This window comes from Lycium ferocissimum, unplaced genomic scaffold (genome assembly GCF_029784015.1).
Source record: "Lycium ferocissimum isolate CSIRO_LF1 unplaced genomic scaffold, AGI_CSIRO_Lferr_CH_V1 ctg15711, whole genome shotgun sequence".
Taxonomy (NCBI): domain Eukaryota; kingdom Viridiplantae; phylum Streptophyta; class Magnoliopsida; order Solanales; family Solanaceae; genus Lycium; species Lycium ferocissimum.
In genome coordinates, this window is record NW_026716204.1 from 1 (window position 1) to 17952 (window position 17952).

Consider the following 17952-nt stretch of genomic DNA (forward strand, 5'->3'; position numbering starts at 1 on the left):
ATGGCCATTTGGTATGTTATGATTTGTTTGGAATTTTCCCATTTTACGGAAGTATGATGTGTTTTGGCGCAAGGGGGGCGAAACTTATTCGCCGAGTCCCATAGGGGGGTTTTGACATATTTTTTTAATCCCAATTAGGGTTTTTCGTCGCTTTTTTTGATTCCTAAGCATCTCATTTGTTTTCCGAAATTAAATTCGATTTTAATGTTATTTATTAGGTTCCCTTTACTATTGGTACTTTAAAAATTTTCCCTTTCCTTTCCCTTCGTTTGGTCCCCGGGGTAGGGCCGTTTGTTTTCTTGATTTCCCCCGCCTAGGTTGTATGGTTTTAATTTCCCCTTGGGGCCCTTTTTTTTTTTAAAAAAAGTTTTCCGGCATTTGTACAAAATTCTTAAAAATGGGGGGGGCCTTGGGGTCATATGATTATGTTTTTTTCTGAGGCGTGACATGTGGTGTGGGTTATTATATGTTTGTGAGATTTTACTTTTAAAGGAGTGTATCTATTTTTTGGGACCGGCCATCGGCCTTGTGCGTCATGCCCCCCCGCTTTTTAATTTATTATTTTTTTTATTTTTAAATTTTTTTAATTTGGGTTGGGGTAGTAGGGTGTAATTTGGGGCACGTGTCCCCGGCCCTCGGAGTTGGGTCGGGGGCCCCCGAAATTTAAATCGTACGGTTTATGAACAACGGAAAATATATAAAAAAAGTATCGGCTGAACCCTGGGGCTCTTCGGACAAAAAACCCGTGTCTGGCGGGGGTGTATCCGGGGGCCCAAAATACGCCGGGCATTCGCCGGCCCCGAACGGGGGGGTCGGTACGGGGTGTCCCGGGGTATGAAAAGCGGAAATATAACATACATAATCATAATGGGAACGGATATGAAAAACCCAAAGGGAACGAAATCGGACCCGTAGCGACCCTCGGACTTACGAGTGTGGGACGGAGTCATAATTTTGGGGTTTTAAGTGTGGGGGGCGGATTTTTCTTTGCGGCCCCGGTGGGATGTAGGCAGGCCCGAGCACAATACCAAATCGGATACACAGTGTGATCATGAGTCGTAAACGAGTCCGAGATACGGTGTAGCAGACGGACTCTCCAAACGAACCGGGAGAACTCGGTATGACGGACGAATCGGTCGAGAATCGGACGTGCAGAGAAAGTGTGACAGACGGATCCTTATCCAAATCGAGTCTCGGATCCATGCATGCGAGAGTCATAAGCATATATGAACATACATATCACATATCGGATCCGGCCCTTTAATAAGGGACGCGGTAGCAGAACCGGCCCTCTTAGTGCGGGACGCGGTGGACAGAACGAATCAAATCAAATGCCATCTGGCGCTTCATCCCCGTAATATCACATAGTAAATCATAATCGGACATAAACGATCCTTCGCGCATCGAGGGACGCGGTGAACAATGCGGTGGAAGTGCGAATCCGCGAACTGGCCCGGCGCGGTGAAGGAAGCGATGAAACATCCACGAACAGATCAATGAGAAACCATATGCATAAAGACCGACATACAGACTTAATGAAGCTGAAATAGTTCAGAAGATAAGTCAAATCAGAATTATCGGATCATAGTCATAGTGGATACGCATACGTGTCATTTGGGGTGGCACGACAAAGTTCCTTCGAACGGAAGAATATCGAACCATTCTAGATGTCATACTATATTATGAAACTCATAAAGAGGGCGGTCATAACAATCATCATATGATAGCCGAACAATAGCCAAGAACTAAGAAGATCGGACAAAACGAGGTTAATTTATGCCTTACAAGAATTATCGGGGGTTTGTGGGCCCGCCGGACAACTATAGTGGCGTCGTAAATTATGGATAATAAACCATAGGGAGTCATCCATAAACATCTTAGGGTGTTCGACCCCATTTACGGAAAAGGTATACATATAGGCAATTTTGACAAAAAGTAAAGGAACGTTCACTATGCCGAATGATTTTGGCTATTTTCAATCTCGGAGTGTGAGAAGCGAAGTGCGTTAGGGCTCGCTTTCAAGCCTATTACTCGAACATGCAAAATAATGAAAGGCAAGACTTTACACCTTGGTTATGCTTTTTTTCGTCAATTTCAATTCCACGTTCGTCAAAAATCTACAAATGGTCATTGTTACTAAATGTGAGTTTTAAGCTTTATGAACTCAATTTAAATCCATGCTAGAACTAAATTTAAGCGGCATTCCCACACATATAGCATCCACGAAATATGACTCGGCTCGAATATCAACAACCAAACCAATCACCATTCAACAACATCAACAAGTACTACAATCACATTACGACGTAAATAGTTTTCCTTTTTACACAAAAAACAACCACTTCTACCCCAACTTCATACTTTCCAACTAATATCAATATTTCCATATTCATTTACTAATTCAAGACCATTCAAATACGGTTAAAGCATTTCACATTATTTCACAAATTATACAAAAGTTTCACTAAAATCATAATTCACCCAAAAATTCCAACTTTCAACATAAGCTTCCATAACGCATTTTTTTGTCTTCCAATTTCATTAACAACAATCATACTTTCCATCTTACCACTTCCATTTCATATTTACATAAACTATATAAAATCGCATACTTTCCGACATAATGCCATAATTCTCATTTCGACTTCATACTTTCAAGTCAATACTAACTCAACCCATTAAACCTTTATTTATGTTATAAGAATCATCACAATACAACTAACATATCAAACAAAAATAATTCATGTTCATTTCAATTTATCCACACTACACGGCCAACATCCACTTTTCCAAATTCATCCGAATTCATTCAACTTTCATTTCCAACATGAATTCCATCATAACCACAACTAGAACACAATACAAAATTCAACTTACCATAGCCATGCATCATACACACACACGGCCACAACACAACACACACACTACCACGGCTACACACTTACAAACACCATTCCATGATTTCCACTCAATTCTACATACCATAACATATATATAGCCTTCCATAACACAATAAAACATGAAATCCTTACCTTTTCCAATAAGTCCTCCTTGCCACCAACATCACTTCCTCGCCAAACTAATTATATCAACTTGGAGAGCACCTTGAGCTTACTATGAATACGAGAGAATTACAATTTTTGGACTAGGATTGGAGGCTTGGAAATTTTTTTTTTCTTTTCTTTTCTCTCTTCTTTCTCTAGAGCCGACGGCTCCTCTTCTTGTTCTTGCCTTTGTTTTGTTTTGTTTTCTTGAAAATTCTAGACATATCATGCATATATATAATTTTGAAGCACATGACCATCACATGCCAACTTAATGGGTTTGGGCCATGGCCATATTGGCCGGCCACCCTTGTTTCTTTGGGCCTTGTTTTCTTATTTTTTTTTTGGCCCAATTCTTCATGAATCATATTTTGCAATTCCCGAAACAATTTCTAAAATTCCAATTTTGCCCTTAGGCCTTCTCCATTGTTTCCGCATTCAGGTTTCCATAACCGGCATACACATACTAAGAAAAATCCAAACTTGGCCTTATTCTACAAGTCAAGGTAAATTCCAAGTTTTCCAAATACGCAAAATTGCCGGATATAACAATAACCATGAGTAACCAAATACAGTCTAAAATAATTTCCAAGACTTAATATGTTAATCACAACGAACCATCATTTACAAGCCAACAGTAGTCAAATCAGATTTTTCTTCCGAATATCACTCGGGAACATATCAAACTCAACTTTAGAAATCATAGTTACGTATCGGAATCATAAGTGTACGAATCTGCGTTTCAGACGTAGTAAATAAATATATACTCGGAGGTCGGAAAGGTAATCATATTAAGTTCTTTAAAAAACCATCAGAACTATACAGAAGAAAGTCGCGGGACCCACGGACGAGCGTCAACCCAATCCGGGTCCGCCTATGAAAATCATAGTCATCATATGTTACCAAATCATTATTACAAACTCAAAGATAAGTAAAGCGTCGTACTTCAAATCGGAATACTAGTCATGTCATATCCTTCCAAAAGTCGTCAGAAGTACTTAAGGAGAGTCGCGGGGCCCGCGGAGGGGTGTCGACCCGAGCCGGGCCCGCCTAGGGAAAACATAGTCATCATACATCATTGAATCATTTTTGAGCATATCGAAGCGATCCGGTTCTATCCGTGAAAGTTTCGGACGTTCGTAGTTTTCGGAATCATTTAAGAACAAAACTCTTTTAAGAACCAACTTTTATGCAACTTTTGAAACTTAGTCATACAAAAGACATAGGAACCAATATTTCATCATATCATGCATACGAAGACCAAGAAACAAATAAGAATCACAGACATGGTCGGATCGCGAGAGTAGAATTTCCTCGAGGCTCGTGTCATAGCCTATTTACGACTAAAGCATGCCAAAAGAAGGAAGGGTTGCGCTTTACATACCTCGTCTGCTCTCCAAGCTAATCCAAACTCCAACCTATGTCTCGGACTCTCGAGGTCTACATAACATCAATAAATGCCAATGTCAACTATAGGTATTTAAGAGTTCATTTCAAACTAACACGTAATTCTACGAAAATTTGGGCGGATCTTCCCCGTAAATACACCAACCCACGAGATTTCAACGGCCAAATTCATCAACAACAACACCAACAACCAAACTACAACATCAATAAGCAATTCAAAATGCATTCTAACATTAAATACACTTTTCTATATAATTCAATCACCTTCATAATATTCCAATATACTCACTTCAACTACTTACATTCAAATCGATATCAACGTTTATACATGCGATTCTTAATCAAAAACCATTCAACCAATATTCAAGAACGCTTTAAACAATTCACACAATTTTCCAAACAATCAAACAACTCTCCATTTCACCGAATTTTCCACAAACCCGAGAACAACATGATCCACATTTTCTCTTCCAAATTCATGAATTACACTAATAATCCACCCGTTAGCAATGCAATTTCCATAACTACAAAAATTACATAAAATTCACATTAACTTCCAAATCAACCCACAACCAACACAACATCACTTTGAGTCATTTAAACTTGCATTTTCATCCTAAAATCCATAACGACGACAACAAAATAATAACGACGATTTGTTCATTCCTAACTACACCAAAGGAGGACCATTCGGCCAACCCCACACACATATACAAAGATGATTTTCATTCTTTCCTTCACACTACAACAATCAAAACATGCTAACTAACATTAATTCATTACTTCCAACACAATATTCACATACTCGGCCAAACACCACCTACACAACTTCAACTTCAACGTGATTTCTATCATGAATTTCTTCCATTTTAGCATACTAAAACACATATAAACCATTCATAACACATAAAACAAGATTAAAACTCACCTTTCTTCTTCAACTCCACAAATAAGCTAGGGTTTACGATCTACACAACGGATGATTGGATGACCGAACAACACTTCCACGTTACTTAGGGACCTGCAAATTAGTGGGTTTACATCAAGGAAATAATTTTGGGATGGCTCAATTTGGTCTTCACTTTTCTCTTTCTTGGCCAAAGAGGCCCTTTAGTGTTCATCCAAGTTCCTCTTTTTTTTTCTAAGTGTTGGAATGAAGAAAATGACTAAGTGGTCATCCTTTATACTCCTAGATGATTCATCCAAGTGTCCATGGCCCACACATGGGTTGGACCAATTAAATTTGACCACAAAAATGTGTGGGACCATCTACCATCCACACGGCCAACATGGCTTGTTTTGGATGATTTCCAACTTTCACTTATTCCATTTTTGGTCCCAAATTTTCCTAGTTGTTCCATGCCAACAAATTCATGAACAAGTTAGGTCTTAATACAAAATCGAAGGTCAAAAGTCTCGACTTTGCATCCCGGAATGGTTTTGTCTCCAACCTATCATAATGTGCAAAAATGCGGGATATAACAGTTATAATTTCAACGATGCCGGTAAAGAGAAAAGCAACAACCGCCCAAAAGGGCAAAACAGTGACAGGAAGGCGGGTTGAACAATAGTCTCCGGTAGATATAGAAGAGGGTGAGTCCCACAATGAGGCTCCGTCTCATACCTCTCATACCCCGCCGATTTCGGAGTAGCATGAAGGGCTCCGAGCTCCGACTCCGGTGCCTGGGTCCCTCCGCCGGTACTTCGGGTCCGGCTAGATGACCGAGGCTATTCAGTGGTTGACTCAGATAGTTTTCGCTCAGGCTCAGCGGCAGAGTGCGGGTCTGGGTGATAGAGCCACTAGTGCCAGAGCCCATGATTTTATGAGTTTGAACCCGCCAGAATTTTTCTGATCAAAGCTGGATGAAGTCCCGTAGGGTTTTACAGATGAAGTGTTAAGGACGCTGAGGATTATACATGCTTCAGATACAGAGTCAGTGGAGTTGGCGTCCTATAGGTTGCGGGATGTCGCCGTGCTATGGTACAACAATTGGATAGCTTTAAAGAAGGAAAATGCATCTCCTCCAGTTTGGCAGGAATTCGTAGATGCTTTTATCCGTCACTATTTGCCACCCGAGGTTCGAAGAGCCCGAGCTAAAAGGTTCTTGAATTTAAAGCAAGAAAATATGAGTGCTCGGAAGTATAGTCTTCGCTTCAATTTATTGGCCCGGTATGCTCCGACTATGGTGGCCGACATGGGAGACCGAATACATCGATTCATGAGTGGCTTAGGGCCACATTTGATCAAGGATTTCTTGACCGCTTCACTCCAAGAAGGGATGGATATCTCTCGTATTCAAGCTCACGCTCAGAATTTAGAAAAGCAGCAACAGCAGCAAAGGGGTGAGCGCGATATTGATAGAGGGCAGAGCAAGAGGGCCAGATCTGCCGTTGCTAGTAGTGGGTATAGAGGGGGCATGAGGCAACAATATTCCAGATATTCGGTCCAATCCGCGACTAGTGCACCTCCTCGATTTGCAGGCAGGAGAATTGATCGCCCCGTTTATTCTGGTCCGGGTCAGAGTTCGAGAGTCTCAGGTCCTCAGTTTGGAGGTGATTCTGGTCAAGAGAGACCACCGGTACCACGATGTAGCCAGTGCAGTATATTACATTCGAGCCAGTGTCGCCGTGGCTCAGATGCTTGTTACGCCTGTGGTCAGACTGGGCACATGATGTGTGATTATCCCTCGATGGGTGGTAGAGTTGGGGCCCAGCCTAGAGGATCAGCAGCCAGCTCTTCTTCGTCCGTGTACCCCGTAGGGCAGACTCCCCAGGCTTCAGCAGGCTGTGGTAGGGGCAGAGAGGTAGCACCTAGTTCAGGTGGCCCTCAGCCTTGTATTTATGCATTAGCCGGACGACAGGATCTTGAGTCCTCCCTGGATGTGGTTACAGGTATACTATCCATATTCTCCCATAATGTTTATACAGTGATTGACCCGGGTTCTACCTTTTCGTATATTACTCTGTATATTACTGATCGTACTGGGGGGAAACCCGAGCCAATTAAACCTTTCGAGGTATCTACTCCGGTTAGTGATCTAGTAATAACCAGACAAGCATACGAAAATTGTGTGGCTGTGGTATGTAATCGCCAGACCACAGTTGATTTGATTGAGCTAGAAATGTTAGATTTTGATATGATTATGGGCATGGATTGGTTGGCCTCTTGTTATGCTAATGTGGATTGTAGAATGAAAATAGTTCGGTTTCAATTTCCAGGCGAACCAATGCTTGAATGGAAAGGTAACACAGCGTCCCCAAGGGGCAGGTTTATCTCATATCTCAAGGCAAGAAAGATGATTGCTAAAGGCTATATTTATCTTCTAGTCCGAGTTCATGACATCGAAGAACAGCCGCCGACTTTCCAATCCGTCCCGATAGTATATGAGATTCTGGATGTATTTCCAGATGAAATTTCAGGTCTTCCCTTTGGAACGGGAAATTGATTTTTCCATTGATGTGCTGCCGGACACCGAGCCTATATCTATTCCTCCTTACAGAATGGCTCCGGCAGAATTGAAAGAGCTAAAGGCACAACTGAAAGATTTGCTCGAGAAGGGATTTATTAGGCCTAGTTCATCACTATGGGGAGCACCCGTCTTATTTGTAAGAAAGAAAGAGGGCTCCCTATGAATGTGCATTGATTATAGACAGTTGAACAAGGTGACAATCAAGAATAAATATCCACTTTCGAGAATCGACGATTTGTTTGATCAATTCCAAGGTGCCAAGTGGTTCTTAAAGATTGACTTGAGATCGGGGTATCACCAAGTGAGAGTCAAGGAGGAAGACATTTCGAAAACGGCTTTTAGAACTAGATATGGTCATTATGAATTTCGGGTGATGTCATTTGGGTTTACTAACGCTCCGGCAGTATTTATGAATTTGATTAATAATGTATATAGGCCTTTTCTAGATCTATTCGTGATCGTGTTCATCGATGATATTCTAGTATACTCACGGTCAGAAGCAGAGCATGAAGATCATCTACGTCGTCATTGGAATTCTTCGGACTCGAGATTTATATGCAAAATTTTCAAAATGTGAGTTTTGCTGAATTCTCGTGACTTTTAAGCCATATTATCTCGGTGATGGTATTCGTAGATACTCAAAAAAGATTGAGAAATCTGTGAAGACTTGGCCAAGGCCTACAACACCTACAGAGGTTCGTAGCTTTTTGGGATTAGCAGGCTATTATAGAAGATTTGTGGAAGGGTTCTCTTCTATTTCGGCACCATTAATGAAGCTAACTCAAAAATCAGCAAAATTTCAGTGGACTGATGCTTGTGAGCGCAGTTTTCAGGAATTAAAAGATAGATTGACTTCAGCTCCAGTCCTGACACTTCCAGAAGGACCAGATGGGTATGTTGTTTATTGTGATGCCTCCGGTGTCGGATTGGGCTGTGTGTTAATGCAGCACGGTAAAGTCATTGCCTATGCTTCCAGGCAGTTGAGGAAACATGAGAAGAATTATCCGACCCATGATCTTGAATTGGCTGCGGTTATTCATGCACTGAAGATATGGAGACACTATTTGTACGGTGTTCATGTTGATATCTATACAGATCATAAGAGCCTCCAATATATCTTCAAACAAAAGGAGTTGAATCTCCAATAGAGGCGATGGTTAGAGTTATCGAAAGACTATGATGTGAGTATACTACATCATCCGGGGAAAGTAAATGTGGTGGCCGATGTGCTTAGCCGTAAATCCATGGGCAGTCTATGTAATGTTCAGCTAGAAAAGAAGGAATTAATTAGTGAGCTTCACCAGTTAGCTGGCCTAGGAGTTCTTTTAATTGATTCAGGCAATGTAGGAGTTGGTATTCATAACCCCAGCTGTTTCATCCTTAGATATGGAGGTAAGAGAGTGTTAGTATGAAGATCCCCAGTTGAGTCACTATAGAGATACATTTCCGAAGAAAGAGAAGTCACCATTTGAAGTTTTTGCAGATGGAGTTCTCAAGTATCGAGGCAGGCTGTGTGTGCCAGATATGGCAGGACTACGTCGTCAGATTCTGAAAGAAGCTCATTACTCCCGTTATTCTATTCACACAGGAGCGACAAAGATGTTGTCACACCCTTAATCCGCTAGGGTGTGATGGGCACCCGACCCTTACCTAGGGCCGAGCGAACCCGCTGACCTTCGTGACACTCATAATCAGACTGGACCCTCAAGTCATAACATAAACGCATAATGAAAACCTTTCGGACAATAAACATACTTTGCGCTCTTTCTTAAATCAAATAAATCCTGTAATCATACGACATCTGAAATGTAGTACAAAATAATACATCGGCTTATGGAGCCACTTACAAACTGATGTACTATATACATGACACTGTCTGCAAAGTCTCTAACATGAAACATGATATCATAATATAATACTCCGACTTGGCAGCACTCCGGAGCAAATGGAGCTCGCCAATCCCGCTGGAACATCTTCTACTACTATCTTCGACTCATCGGGTGTACTGGCATGAAACGCGAAGAAAGGGGTCGTGGGAATATGTCCGAGCATTTAAAGCATGAAATACAGAAAGCGGGATCATACTGAAGCAAAGAGTACAGAAAATCATAAGACTTGCCTTTAAAACATAAATCATGCATGTCGATATCATAAAATCATCATATGTACATATAACGTGCCCCGGCCCTTTAAGGAGGGACGCGGTAATTAAAATCATCATATGCATGCACATGTAATGTGCCCCGGCCCTCTAGTGAGGGACGCGGTAAAGGGAATCATCATATGTCATCCTGGCCGCCTCCCCGTATCATCATATCATATATATATATATATATAACGTGCCTCGGCCCCCTAGTGAGGGATGCGGTGAATAATGTAGCGGAGTTGCACGAATACATTCCCTGGCCCGGGACGCAGTGAAAGACTTATTGAGCTTGGCACGAGCAGAGTAGTGAGAAACCATATGCACATAAAACATTATCAAAGACTCAATGATGTAATCAAAGCGAGTCGTCATTTGAAAATCGGGACAAAAATTATATCAAATATCTTTCGGACACTACTCGGAAACATAACAAACATTATAAGCATATCAAAAGACCGTAGGGATCATAATCATACGTCAAACCAATCTGAGTCCACCTCGGAAAGTGACGGACCTTATTCACATTAGGACTTTCTACGAACATATCGAAGCAATCCGAGCCCTTCTGTGAAAGTTACGCTCGTTCGTAGTTACGGAAGCATTTAAGAACAAAACTCTTTTGAAAACAAATCTTTTATGCAACTTTTGAAACTTAGTCATACAAAAACATAAGAACCATAATTCGACTACATTAAGAATACGAATATCAAAAAACAAATAAGAATCATAGACATGCTCGGATTGCAAGAATAGAGTTACCTCGAGACTCGTGTCATAACTTACTCTTAACTAAGACATGCCAAAGAAAGAAAGGTGGAGCTTTACATACCTCGTTCGCTTCCTACGCTAGTCAAGCTTAAGCCTCGACTTCTCACGATATACACAACGTCATTAGGCATCAACCATTAGTCATAAACACTAACGAATCCAATTCCAAGCCCTCACTTATTTACAGAAATTTGGGCAGCATCTCCCCTATACATTCAACAACCCCGAGAATTTAACTCGGCCAAATCAACAACAACCAAACCAACAACCATACTAACAATATCCATAAGTGATTCAAAACGCATTCTAACATTAATAATTCCCTTCTACACGATTCGACAACATTTCATTTATATTCAAATAAACTACACACAATCAACCCAACACCAATGCTCACCTATTCAATTACTAATCCGCAACCACCCAAACAAGATTTAAGAACATTCTAAACAATCCACAAAATATTCAAGACAATCCAAACAATATGCCATGGAACCCGAAACCACCCATTTCCATAGGGACAATAACAATATATTTCTTTCTTCCAAATTCGTAAACTACATCAACAATTCCATACGTTAGCAACATCATTTTCATCAATACAAGAAACTATATTGAAATCACATTATCTTCCAAATCAGCCCATACGTTTATCACTTTAACTTGGATCACCAAACCTTCACTTTACATCATAGGATCCACGACAACAACAACAAAATTACACTAAATGAAATTAGTTCTTCGCTCCTACATAAGGTCACATACACACGGCCAATCCTCAAACTACAAGCTTTCATGAATTTCATTCATTTCTACATCACATAATCCATAACAACTACAACTAAAATGCCAAGTAGATCTAATTCATCATTCCTACACAACACAATTTACATATACACGGCCAAGACAACATACACACGGCTCAACATCTCCATGCAAAGCTTCATGACTTCCATCCTTTTCCACACACTTCAACATGCACAACCACCTATAAAAACATGTAAACAAGATTAAACCTTACCTTTTTCCACTTGCCTTCACCCTCGGCTAAAGTTGGTAAATTGCGACAACGAACGATTTGCTTGCTTCAACAACCACTCCACGTTAACGAGGACCTTCCAATTAGTAAGAAAGCTAGGAGAAAATAATTTTTCTTGATAAACTTCCAAGGGTTCCTCGGCTAAGCTCATGGCCGAATGGCCTTTCTTGTTCTTTCTCCATACTTCTTGAATTTTCTAAGGTGCTAAAATGATGAGTTGTGTCTTGTATTAGCATCACATATATATATATATATATATATATATATATATATATATATATATATATATATATATATATATATATATATATATATATATATATAATTATAGGCACATGGCCGGTCATGTGCAATCTTTTTCTTTTTTTTTTTTTTCCAATTTTCTCCAATTTTCTAGAATTTTCTTGGATGATGAATATGTCTTGCATGGTCATGAATTATACATATACATACACCCCCTATAAATATGAAGTGAACACATGGCCCCCTTTATGGCTTAAAACAATTGGCCAAAATATGGGTGGGGCCCACGGCCACTTGTGGCTTCTCCAAGAAGTCATGAATAATAACAAATTTCCAAATTCCGGGTTCGCCCTTAATATTCCATGCCAATGATACTTACAAGCAACTTGTGCATTCTTCACAAAACCGGAAAAAAAAAAACCTTGTCCTTAACTTTTCGCAACTTACTCGGAATATCCCATTGTACAAAATACGGGATATAACATCCTTCCCCCCTTTAGAACATTCGTCCTCGAATGTTCAACTGGTCTCGTAAGGTCTTCTAAGGATCTTGCGGGGGGGGGGGGTTTCCTTTATTACCACGGCATATAATCTATCTCTTCTTCATATCCTCTTCAGCTCCTCAAGTCGTCTCTTCCCTGCTATTGTTCCGCCACACGAACTCGAACCCCCATAATCGCAACCCAAGCACCTATGACTTTATATCTTATTGACAATAACTCCAACAGATCCCAATGTGCGGGAATCTCGGGGTGTAATATCCTTTTCTCCTTGGGAACAGTTATTTCCCCCTTAAGGTTCGATTATCCGTTGCTCAATCCTACCTTAAGACATACGTCAGTCTCTTCTCGTTCTTACTTAACTCCTTTATTGCCTACAGTCCATTTTTTCCACCTTTTTGCCTTTGTGTATTTGACCAGAATTTAACTAGTATCTCACTCTCACCCAGGTCCCCTTTTTGTCTCCATTATTTGTTATAACCCGTATTTTTCGCCTTTGGGAATCTCGGGGTTGTCGAGACAAATTAAGGATAATGTAATGCATTGATTTTATTTGGTCCATAAGTTGGCTATGGAAAATGTAGACGTGGAAATATTGGAAAAGACTAAGGGCAAAATCGGAAATTCAAAAAGTGGTTTCATGAATTACCAAAATGTGGGCTAAGGAAATTGGGCTTGGAAAAATTGAAAAAAAAAAAATAATAAGACAAGAGGCCCAAGTGTGTGTATGGCCGGCCAAGTAGGGCATGGCCAAGCCCACATGAAAAAAATTATGCATGCTTGCATGTGATTCATTAGCTTGGTGCATGGAAAATTCAAGAAGCTTGTGGAAAGAAAAAAAAAATAGAAAAGAAAAAGGAGAAAAAGACATGGAGCATGTGACATGGTCATGTGCCTACTAATATATATAAGGGACAAGAGTTGATGATTTGTCTAGAATTTTCAAGACAATTGAAAGAGAGAAAAACAAGAGAAAAACAAGAACTCCAACATAAAGGCCATTCGGCCAACAAGGTGGAAATCCAACCCTTTAAATTTTGATTCCAAAATTATTTTCTTGTTGAATTCCTACTAATTCAAGGCCCCTTAATAACGTGGTGTAATTGGTTTGGAAGATTGAGTCTTGGTTTCTTCAATTCAACACTTGAGGAAGTGAAGAAGTTTGGAAAAAAAGGGTAAGATTTCATTCCATTCATTTATGTTATGAAGGTCGGTTTGTGTTGAAGTATATGTAAATAAGTAGAATATACGGAAATATGGAAGATTGCAAAGTTGGTGTGCATGTGTGCATGTGGCCGAATATAGGTAGTGTGATTATGTTGAATTTTACGTTGTATTATAATTGTGATTATTGTGGAATTTGCATTGGGAATGAAAGTAGAACGAAAATGGATTGAAGTTGAAAATTCCATGTTGGCCGTGGGATTAGTTGTGAGGTAATGGAAATGGTTTAATGTTGTTTAATACGGTGATTGTGTGGTTGTGATTCTTGCATTGTAAATATAGGAAAAATGATGAAAGTTTGCATGGGAATAGAATGTGGGAATTTATACCATTTTATTATGATTTTATGCCACTATGGAACCAAGTTGTTAAGGAGCAAATTATGATATTTGTTGATGAACTTAGAAGATGGAAATGTGTTATGTATGTGTATGTTAAAGATTAGGAGATTTGGAATGAATTATGACTTTGGTGGAAAGTTGTGTATTTTGTATAATTTGTCTATATATTGTAAAAATGGTATGAAATGTTTCCGAATGGCATTGTAACGATTTTGATTAGTAATGAATGTGAAGATGATGGTATTGATTTGGACATGTGAAGTCGGAATGGAAGTTATTGTATTATGTTGGAAAGTCGATTAGTTGTATCATATTGTGTTTTGTTGTGGTTGTTGATGTTCTTTGTTGGGTTGTTGTTGATTGTTTTGAGCCGAGTTGGATCTCGGGGTGTCACATTTATAGGGGAAGTGCTGCCGAAATTTCGGTAGCCAAATAGAAGCCAAAGATTGAAATGTCGGCTGCATGAATAGTGGCGGTAAAGATGACCATTTGCGGACTTTCGACGAAACGGGATTTGATTTTTGGCAATCGTGAAGAGCAGGAAAGGTATGTAAAGCTCTCCCATTTCTTCTATTGGCACGTCTTAGATGCATTAGGCTTGACTTTGGACCTCGGGGGCACCTCTATTCCTCGGAATCCACGTCCAAAAACGCCCCTTTTCCATTCAGTCGAATTGAACTAAAAATTTTGCGAATAGTTAGAAAAATTATTTAAACCTCTAAAACTCGTATAAATGCATTTCGATTGTCCTAATATCCTTGTAAGTGACGTTATGAGTTTAACATATGTAATTTACGCCCGCCACCTCAATTGACCGAGGTGGGCCTACTATTTCCGATTTTATTCTCTTGTATTTACGATTTGTCTTCGAGCGACTTTCAAAGAATGTTTTAACTACTAAACAAAAATCATTTTGAATATTCCATTAAGCCCTATGAAATGTTTTGGTATGCACTTCGACTCCGAATGTTCCGTCCTGACATGACCCTCTGTGATGTCCGAAAGGTACGTACTATGATTCCGTCCGATTTCGTTACTTTGATTTGCCATTCCCTATGCCTCATTGAGTCTCTGGAAATTTTTATGGTATTTTATTGCATTAGTTTCTCACTACTCCACTCGTGGATGCCTCAATGTTTCCCACACTGAGCCCGGGCCAGGATATGTTCTCAAGCGTATGTCTCTGCATTGTTCGCCGCGCCCCGGTGTGAGGGGTAGGTATGACATGTACATGGGTCCGAAGTATGATGTGCCATGTATATATATTCCGATATCCGATTATGTGATGTGATGTGGCCACTTGGTATGTTATGATTTGTTTCGGAGATATTCCCTACTCGAAGTATGATGTGTTATGGCGCCGGAGAAGGGGCGCCTCTCGTTCGTTCACCGAGTCCCATAGCGGGGCCGTTTTTGCATATGTCTTCTCGCATGCATTACTTATGATTTTTGATATGCATTTCCGACTACCTATGCATCTCGTCGTTTCCGTATATTTCGTTCGATTTTAGTTTTATTTATTACGGTCTTTGCTTTACATATTCAAGACATTTTCCGTACCGACCCCTTCTTCTGGGGTTGCGTTTCGTGCCGCGCAGTACGTACGACCGATTTTGTGGATCCGTTGCTTAGGTTATCCGCTCGGTCGTTGACGTGCTCCTTTGTCCGGAGCCCGTATTTTGGTATGAAACTTCCGTTTTCGCATATGTATGTGTTTATTCTCGGGTACGCGGGGCCCCGTCCCGTCATATGATTATGTTTTGTTCTGTAGAGGTCTGTAGACATGGGGTGTGGGTTCTGTATATGTTTTTGTGTGAGTTTCGCGTACATTTAGGGCTTATCTACATTTTGTGACGGCCTTATCGGCCTTCGTGCGTCATATATACTTGACATCATTAAATTATTATTTCTGCTTATTTGTAATATTTTGCTAATTTAGGTTAAGGTACGTATGAGTGTCCAACTAGGGCACGTGTCGCGGCCTACGGAGTTGGGTCGTGACATTATTGTAGTCCTGACTTAGCATGCCGTAGCTACCCACCGTCCTACGGTATTCCTTGCTAGCCTTCCGATGCAGACTTTTATCATCGTAATTGCGTACAGTTTCACGTTGATGCTTCATGCGATTCCATAGCATGTACTCTGATGTTCAGATTACTTAGCGGTCCATAAATCTTCTTCTACCACCCGGTAGACTCTTCTATTTCCCTTCATGAGAACAGTGTTTTCTCTTTCCCTCCAAAATTTTCCAAACTACTAATCGCCTTTTTTTTTTTTTCAACTGTCACTATCAATCCCATGTCCTCTTGGGATCACTATCCTTGCTGACACCCTTGTTGTACCTTTAGCTCGAAGATCTTTCTCGCTCTTTACTCTCCTGTCACACATTATGTTGCACTCTCTGTAAGAATATGCGAAGGTGTTCAGATTAGCCCAAAAAATACCTCAGCGTCGTTTTACTAATCCTTATATTCTACCTTATCTTCCCTTCTCTTGTCTTACCTCCGGTATCGAAACTCGTTATATCCCGTGCTTTTGCACATTCGGGAAATTTGGACACAATTGTGATTTGTAAGAATAAGGCCACGTTTTGACTTTATGTGTGTGTATGTTGTTACTTATGGAAAATGGTGACACGAGAACATTGGAGATGGCCCGAGGGCAAAATTGGAATTTCGGAAATTAGTTTTAAAATTGCGAAACGAGATTTCTAATGGATTGGGCTCAAAAAAAAAAAAAAAGAAAAATGAAGGCCCAAAAGAGATGGGGTGGCCGGCCAACATGGCCCAAGCCCATAGGATTTTATTAATTTCCATGTGTTAAATTAAGATAAGGGACCATATATGAGTCATATTTTACTAGAAACTTCAAGAGAATTAGACAAGGAGAAAAACAAGAACAACAAAGAAAAAAAGAGAAGCCTATACGGCTTTGGCCATGGAAAATTAGCCCTTTGAAATCCTTCTCTAAAAATTGTTTTCTTGCGGTATTTCCACCAATTCAAGGGTCCTTTATAACTTGGTGTAGTTGCTTTGGAAGAAAGAGCACTTGTTTCTTTAAGTTGACAACTTGGTCAAGTGAAGAAGATTGTGGAAAGAGGTAAGAATTCATTCCTTTTTATATGTTATGGATGATTCTATGTGTTGTAGCATGAAAGAGTGGATGAAATTCATGGAAGGGGAAGAAACTAAGTGTGGCCGTGTAGGTATACATGTGTGTAGGAATGATGATTTAACTATTTTATCCAATATATGGTTGTTGTTATTGTGAATGCTATGTGGATAATGGAAATTGAATGATTTTTGGAGAGGTTGTAGTTGTGTACATATATGAAGGTGGCCGTGAGGTATATAGTATGTGTAGCCGTGGATATGTGTTGATTTATGAATGAATGGAGAGCATGTTTTATTTAATATCTTGGTTGTTATATTATGGATTTCATGTTGCAAATATAAGCTTAATGAGTTTAGTGAAGTTGTAGTAGTTGGAAGCTTATGGTGGAAGTTTATGTAAATTGGATATAATGATTCTTGCATGCATGGAAAATAATGAGACTCGTATGATATTGTTGGTATATGAATTATTAGTTTGTTATTGTTTTCATTGGAGTTGGAAGGTCTTGATGGAAGTAGTATATTGATTAAGTTGTTAGAACGTATCTTGGATTGAAATTGGAAATTGTTACTATGGTTGCGATATTATGATTGCTAGTTTGGCCGGGTTGAATTCCCGGATTGTTGTTGATGAGAATTGGCTAAGATGATTCTTGG

General features: G+C 39.9%; 1 protein-coding gene across 1 annotated transcript; it reads left to right on the forward strand.

The window, feature by feature from the left end:
- Positions 1-6868: 6868 nt before the first annotated feature.
- On the forward strand, positions 6869-7468 carry LOC132042502 (uncharacterized; the record flags this gene model as incomplete). Its single annotated transcript, XM_059433025.1, has 2 exons — positions 6869-7286; positions 7380-7468. Coding segments are annotated over exons 1-2 (507 nt in total), but the record flags the coding sequence as incomplete, so codon positions are not given.
- Positions 7469-17952: the final 10484 nt, after the last annotated feature.